We start from the raw sequence: 8096 nt of genomic DNA, 5'->3' as shown, positions 1-8096 counted from the left end.
GGCATGCTTTATGTGCCTCAGTAAAGAATCCCAACAGTGCTCTATGCTCAATTTAAAAAAAAAAAATCTTTTGCAGGTCACCTTTAGGGATGTATTTAATTTCTGTTGATTTTCATAATTTATCTAAGGGCCACATTGGTTAATGCTTTCAGTTGGATCTAGGTTTACTGGAACAGATACTAATATAAATGACTAGTAGTTAAATTAATTTTCCATATGAGTCCCACTCTTGATACACGTGTATTTTTGGTGTAAAATGGAGTGAATTCGTTGGAAGACATCCCTGGATGGCCAAGGCAAGCTCCAATAACGTTGTGTAATTGTATCAGGTGTGGGTTGCTCTGTTTCAGTCTTTGCTAGTGTACAGATTCTAATTTCTTATTTTAAAAGAGAACAACCAAAGCTGTGGCCTCTCTTTTTCGAAATACAAGAGATTAGGGGAAAGTGAACTCCCGCCAAATCATTTTCTCCTTTAGGGCTGGGGAGACCCCCCTACTCCCTGAGCCGATCTCGGGGTTTCTCGGGGCAGCTCTTTATGTCAGTCTGTCTCTAACGCTGCTTGTCCCGCACAAGCCACCGGCTTCAGCCCCTGCCTCTCGCCCTCCTCCTCCTGCCACTGCCTGTCTAGGGGGAAGGACCCTGCGGCCAATGGACTGCAGCCTCCAGAAGTTCCGCCTCCTTCCCCGCACAAGGAGCAGGTCCCCGGGTTCAACAGCCCCTGCCTGGGCTGCCGAGCTTGAGTGAGCAGAGCCTCCGAGCAAGAGCCGCCAGCCCCGAGCCGCGCTCCATGCCCCTCGCTGCTTAGGGGCCAGCTCCCGGCATCCTTCTCCTCTTCCCCAAAGGCGCGGCAGGGGTCTGGGCTGCGCTCTCCCACCACTGCACTGAACATGCTGAGCAAGCGCCAAGTCACCGTCCTGCTCCTGCAAGTTCTCCTGCAGTTGTGCCCGGGCTCTGGCGCCCAGTCTGCCCCGCAAGGTAAGGAGCAGCTTCCCTTCTGCAGCCGGACGCGCGAAGGGGCGGTGATAGGAATAGGTGAGGGGCTTTCCCAGCTGACTCGCCTCCGGTCGAGGAGTATTTATTCTGCAGAGGTGCATTGTCATGCCAGACAACAGGTGACTTGACTGGAAACATACGGTGGCAGTGATAGAAACCCCAGGATCTCTTCCCTGAGGCAAAGATGGCTACATCGAATGCAAATAAATCTCCTTAAGGTCATTATTTAACCCGGGAAAGGGGCTAAGGTAGCACAGCAGAACAGTGGGAATTAAGCTGGTTAACTGAATAGATAAGCACCAGGGTCTCGAACTTTTAAAGAAACTTTCCTTTTGCTTTAAATGAGCAATGAGTTGTCTACGTCTATTTCAGTATTGGTCTGGGATCATGTTTATCTAGATACCCAGATGTGAGGAAACCATGTGATTTCACAGGCATCTGTGACATGTCCCACCTCTTAGTGACATTCTGTAGGGTTATTCTTCTTATCTCCTATCTTCTAGTCTCCTCTGGTCTTTGTTCTTCTCTCCTCTGTCCCAGTACACACGAACCGTACGACCGATGTGAGGACAATGTAACTAAGGATTAGACATTGGCGCAGTTTTCTACTTGTGCTTAGTTTTATGGTGATTTACTCTAAAGTACCCCAACAGGAATGAATATGTCAGGCACAAACATCATCTTAATTTATTGAAGGCTCAGTAAAGCACAAGTGCCTTTAATATGTTAAGAGTTGGTGCCAACTTGAGTTGACCACTGGGCGGTGTGTGTGTGTGGGGGGGGGGGGGCAGAAACAAAATCTTAGGTTAGTGAGAGTTAAATTCTTCCTTAGAGAATTTCAGAAAGACTCATTTGACTTGGTATTACTAATAATGTACTGGTAATGTAATGTCTGGATGCTGTGTAGTTTAATTTCCCAGTAACCTCTACTTGTAGTTACCCACCTGTTTGCACATTTTGATTTGAACACTGTAACCTTGTAACTGAGAGATGTGATTGCTTTAGGGGAAATTCTTCCATAAGTCTGGAAAGAGGCTGTTTTTAAACGTTGTAAAAGTAGTGTACTCTCTATGTTTGCCATCTTTTTGCCTCAAAAGCATTCTCTGGAAATTATGGTTGATTTTCTCAAAATACAGACACACATCTTCCTTTGGACAGCTTTAAAAATCTGAACCTTTAACTTGTATTGACTTATTTTTACTCAGTATTTTTTTTTTAAATCTGTTTTGTAGACAAAGAGTATATTTGCCAGGTTCCAAAGGCTCAAGTAGCATTTTGTATTAAATAGGCTTTCAATATCCAAGTATACATTTAGCGTAAGTATGCATTGCCTCTTCTATTTCCTACAGATTCTCTTCTACTGCTAATATAAGAATCTGGGCAGGGGGTATCTCTCCTCCTTAGACTGCACTATGTGACCGTTTTATGATGATGATTTCATTTTATATATGTGATGTTTCCTTACTGGTCTTGTCTGGTTCAGTTGGTAGAGCTCTTACCTCAGAGCCAGAAGAACAATTATTTCAAGTTCTCCCCCAAGACCTCTGTATAGACCAAATGTTGATATTGTGTGTACCGCACTATGAGAGATGCTGCCTTTGTATATTATAAGATGTTGGTGAGAAGTGGAGTGAGGTTTGGTGACTGCAGCAGGGGACTAGGAGTTGGGAACAAAATCCAACTAGGAGTTCTAACTCCTTGTGTGAACTTGGGGAAGTCACTCACACTCACTCACGCCCGTCACCCCAATCGGGGTGTGGGCCACCAACCACAGATCTCCAGAGTCCTTTATCCTGGGCCATTTGGTCTAGCTGGTTCCAGGTATAGCCCATTTTTATGCTATCAGCCTGAAGGTCGCGTCGCCAGGTGTTTCTTGGACGGCCTCTTTTCCGCTTGCCTTGGGGGTTCCACCGCAATGCCTGTCTAGTGATGTTGGTTGGCTGCTTGCGTAGTGTGTGTCCTATCCAGCCCCACCTTCTTCTAATTTCTTCCTAGTAGGGTCAGGTTGTTGTTCCTCATCTCTGCTGCGACCTGCGCCGTCTTTCTTGACTCGTACATGGTCCTCACGTTCAATGTACCGATGGTAATCCTCCTGGTTGCAAGAAGGGTAATCGGCTTAGTGGCTTCCTCACGACTTTCACCACTCAGCGTCATGCATCTTCGAGTTGAAGACCCTTCTTTTTCCAGGCTAAAAGTCTCTGTTATCTCTACTGTTGGCGTTTCTGTAGCAGGTTGATTTTTTTTTTTTTTTTTTTACGGGGTGGAGTTGCTAGCCCCACGCCCAACCCTCCTCCTTTATCCTGACTTGGGACAGGCAGATGGCCCCAAAGGACCTCTCTGGTGGAGTTAGGGAAGTCACTTACCTTCTTTGTTTCTTAGGACTGGTCTGCACTATAAAATTAGGTCTATATAAGTCACCTTGTGTCCATCTGTTTGTTCACGTGTCCATGCTTACATTTGTCTCTGGCCAATGTAAGTGCCCTGTACCAGCAATGCAGTAAACCCACCTCCCTGAACAGTCGCTACTGAGGTTGACACAATGTAAGTGTCAACGCTGGATGGCCTGTGTTGACCCTAACAGTCCTCCAGCAGCTGTCCCACAATTCCCCATTCTCTGTGATAGTGACTACTGGGGTCACAATTTTAAAGTCCTCTGCCCCGAGAGATCACAGAGACTGGAAGACACCCTCCTTTTTAGAACTCCTCGTGTTTTCCAATTGCCTTTTCCTGATTGCTCACCTTGGCAAGCACACCGAGCAGCTCACCCTTGTTGTGTGCAACCACTTAGTCAACTATGCCAGCTCCATGCACTAAACGCACTCCTGCCTGGTATTGGATCTCCTGGGCCTGTGCGGAGAAGAGGCTGTGCAAGCACAGCTACGGACCCGCCACAGAAACATGGATATGTACAAGCAGATTGCACTGGGGATGCAGGCAAAGGGATACACAGGGATCAGCAGTAGTGCTGTGTGAAAGTGAAGGAACTTTGCCAGGGATAACACAAGGTCAGGGAAGCCAACAATAGATCTGGTGCTGCTCCAGACATGCCACTTTTACAATGAACAGCATGCCATACTTGGTGGAGACCCCACCAGCACCCTGCCGACCACTGTGAGGAGCACAAGACAGAGGTCCCTGCTGTCAACAGTATAGAGGAAGGGTGTGTGTGTGGGTGTGTGTGGAGACATTGAAGGGGTGTCCAGCCGTGCAGCAAGCCAGGACCTGTTTGAGACTCCACCACAGTCTAGTCAGTTCTGCCAGGTGAGCCGGGTGAGCTTGATGGAGGGGAAGGGAATTTCAGTAAGTGTGTGCATGCATTTTTTCCTTACAGTGTTTAAATTTAAAGATGGCACCTGGCACATCCATAAGTTAATAAAAGACACAGGTATTGATTTTTCATTGTTTTACTTGTATGAGAAGCAGTAGAGGTACAACAGAGAGAGCTGGCATCTGCCTCTCATTCCCATGGAGAGTTAAGCAGGGGCAGCATGTGGAGCAGTTTATGTACGCAGATATGTCCATTTTGTCCTCCTGAGAGACTTTCATGGAGATACTCTCCAATCCTTTCCAGAAGGTGTCTAGGGATGGCTGCCTTATTTTTTCCTCTGTAGGAGGACACTTTTCCACCACACTCTGCAATGAGTTTGTCTAGCATCATCTCAGCAAACAGGGTAACAGCATACAAGCCTGGCCAACTTTGAGACACCAGTAGTATCTGTGTTCTCTGTGTCCTTGTGATCCTCAGGAATGAGAGATCATCTAAACCCACCACCACTTGTGAAGAATAGGGCTAATATTCAGTATCATTGCCCTATATTGGGTCCATGGAATGGGGACTGAAATTTTATAGCTTCATGCAACAGAACAGCCACGGCTGGGGCTGGAGAGCAGTGCTGTGCTGAGGCTCTCTAAAGCTGAATTGTCAATAATCATTTCTTATTAAAAGTATTTATGGGAATACAGTGCCCCTACACACCTGCCGAACACCTGACCTTGATGAGGAAAAAGAAAAGGACTAGGGAGGACATGTTCAGTGAGATCTGCACGTCAGTGCTTCATTGGACCATGAACAAAGGGCTTGGAGAGCCAATATGACTGACAGCATGGAGAAGGAAGGAGTACAGAAGAAAGGCGCAGGAGTCCCAGCAGGACAAGGAAAGGGAAATGCACGAGAACATAATGGGTGTTCTCAAGCAGCAAATCCAAATGCTGCAGACCCTGGTTGACCTACAGTTCCAGAAATCCTAGACTCGCCACCTTGTGCAGTCTTTGGAGAAATCCATGGTTGCTGCTCCCTACACACCCCAATATGCCACATGGCATCATGGGCTGTATTCTTACCTCTACCCCTCCATGCTAGTGGACAACAAGGAAAACCACCACTTCACATACAACAACTATTGTTCTCAGAGGTCTGTGTATGTGAAGCCACAATAGACTACATTTGTGCACGGAAATGGACCGAAATGTTCACTCCCTTTCCAATTTTAAAGTTCCACTCCATTAATTCATATGAAACATTTGTATTACATTGCCTGTGTTTTTTTGCACTGCTTTTCCTACTCAAAGTTATATTTTTGGAGACCCAAATTATCTTTTTTAGTTCACAACAAATATTGCAGAATGCACACTGGTACTTAAAGCAAACAGTACTTATAAGTGTACAGCCGCCACATAATTCATAGATTCAGTCTATTTATAAATGTGCAGCGAGCACTACACAATTTTTAGCAGCACCCAAAGCTCCAGGCCCAGAGAACCCTCCAGCAGAGAACACTACTCTGGCTGACCACTAAAGTGCTCTTTCAAAGCCTCCTTCAACTACATAGCTCCATGTTGGGTCTTATAATGGGCCTCGTGTTTAGCTGTTCAAAGTCAGAGCTTGCTCCCCCTTCACCCTGGCAACAGTATTTTTCCCCTTTCCCTCAGTTATTATGCAGGACACAACAGACAGCTATAACCATTGGGATATTTTTCTTACCGTGATCCAATCTAGTGAGTAAACGCCATCAGCACCCCTTCAATCTACCAAAAGCACATTCAACTGTTATTCTGCACCTGCTGAGCCCGTAGTTGTCTCTTTTCTTGGTGCTGTTAGGGTGGCCAGTGCACAGCATGAGCCAAGGGAGCAAAGGGTAGGCTTGGTCCCCTAGAAGCACTGCTGGCATTTCAATATCACCAGTGGTAATTTGCTGGTTGGGAAAGAATGTCCTGCGTTCTTAAAGATGTGAGTGAAATCTGTCACCAGCCTATGCTGATATCAATGAAGTATCCCCAGTGATCCATCAATGCTTGCATAACCACAGAAAAGTACTCCTTTCTGTTGATGTACTATGGCAAGGTGGGCTAGTGTCAAAATAGGGATATGCATGTTGTCTGTCACCCTAATGTGCTGCAAATCCATCTACTATGTCCTGCACATTGCTGAGAGTCACTGTCCTCCATAGCAGGAGACATTTAATGGACCTACAAATTTGCATGTTCCCACTATGCATTTTCCAACTCCAAAATGATTTCCTACTGACTGGTAGCAATCTGGTGTTGCTTCCAGAGTATGATTGCCACTCATTTCTCCACTGTCAATGCAGTTCTCTTTCTGGTGCACTTGCACTGGAGGACTGGGCGAGCTTGGCACACAGATCCAGGAATATGGACTCTCTCACACCTGGAAGTTCCTTGTTGTTCCTAACCTGCATTATGATGCAATCTCATCAGTAGGTGCTCTTTTCTTGGGCCCAGAAGTGGTGCTTAATCATCTGCAGCTGCTCCGTGAACACCACCGACAGCCTTGAATGGTTTTTCACTATGTTCCTTAGCAAACTAGCCTTGAAGAAATCCTCATGTCCCCTGTTGTTGCAGTACTTCCTGCGAGTCTGCAAATATGGGAGAATCATGCATCCTGTATTTGCAGCATTCATGAGAACAGTGCAGAGCTTTGTGGTCTCCATGCTTCTGTCAGAAATGGCAGACACCAAAAATGCCATGTGTGGCGGGGAGAGGGGGTTGGTTTTTTTAATAAGTCTTGAAAATTATGTGATATGGATGGCATTGTGGAATGGAGAAAGTTGCATGCTGGGAACTTGACCCCTAGCTTCCAGAGATCCCTGGGCAAGCATTTCTATCCCACAACACATTGCAAAAATTTCCCAAAAGGCATCATGCGAGCACATGGCACACTGGTATACCTGCACTTCACTTTGCATCAACACAAGCACTCCTGGTGAGTATGTGCAGCAGCAATGCAAGCATGTATGCATATGAGAGAGATACAAATTTCAGCAGCTGTACGCTGATGTAATTTGTGTTGACCAAAGTTTGTAATGTAGGCATGGCCTTACTTTACCCATCTCTAAAATGAGCACAACACTTACCTAACTCAGAAAGGTGCTTTGCAGATTAATTAATGTCTGGAAAGCACTTTGAAATCCTGGTATGAATGTTCCTTTAACAGTGGAGTATAACACACATGTGAATAAATAACTTCTGATGTTATTACTTTCTATCACTGGTACCCCAATGTTTTACTAAGGTGACTGTAGACGAGCAGACTCACCCCTGCGGCGCCTCCTGCTGGTTACTTCCGGAAATTAGCTCATTTCAGCATTGGAGCGCCCCCTGCAGGCCGGTGGTCCGCCTGTCCTCCGGCCCCCGTGTCCCTCCTGGTCCCCGGTGCCCTTTTATCTGGGGTGCTGCCCCCTGGCAGTACACCCCTCAGTACTAGGGTCTCCCCTCCCTGGGGAACTCCCACCCACTATCCCTACCTCACCTCAGAATAAGGCCACTGCCTAGGGTTACCATATTCAAACATTTAAAAAAGAGGACACTCCACGGGGCCCCGCCCCCGGCCCCGCCCCAACTCCGCCCCTTCCCCGCCCCCGGCCCCGCCCCAACCCCACCCCTTCTCCGCCCCCATTCCAACCCCTTCCCCAAAGTCCCTGCCCCAACTCTGCCCCCTCCTCTGAGCACCCTGCATTCCCCCTCCTCCCTCCCGCTCTGATCTTGGTTGGGGGTTGCTAAGTGCTTCCCTGCTCCCCACTCGCCCCACAGCCCCTATGCCCTTGCCTGCCCTGCTCCTCCTCACCCTGCAGCCTCTGCACCCCCCC

At 47.2% G+C, this 8096-nt stretch overlaps 1 protein-coding gene across 1 annotated transcript in view; it reads left to right on the top strand.

Annotated features, from left to right (window-relative positions):
• The first annotated feature begins 748 nt into the window (after nt 1-748).
• THBS4 (thrombospondin 4) overlaps nt 749-8096 on the top strand; it is a 55271-nt gene continuing 47923 nt past the window's right edge. Inside the window, exon 1 of the mRNA XM_024197862.3 lies at nt 749-975. Coding sequence (XP_024053630.2) covers nt 888-975 — 88 coding nt within the window. The 5' untranslated portion in view covers nt 749-887. The remainder of the gene's footprint in view (nt 976-8096) is intronic.

The sequence above is a fragment of the Terrapene carolina genome, unplaced genomic scaffold, assembly GCF_002925995.2.
Source record: "Terrapene carolina triunguis isolate 2854851 unplaced genomic scaffold, T_m_triunguis-2.0 Scaffold69, whole genome shotgun sequence".
Taxonomy (NCBI): Eukaryota; Metazoa; Chordata; order Testudines; family Emydidae; genus Terrapene; species Terrapene triunguis.
This window is presented reverse-complemented; position numbering and strand designations above follow the sequence as displayed.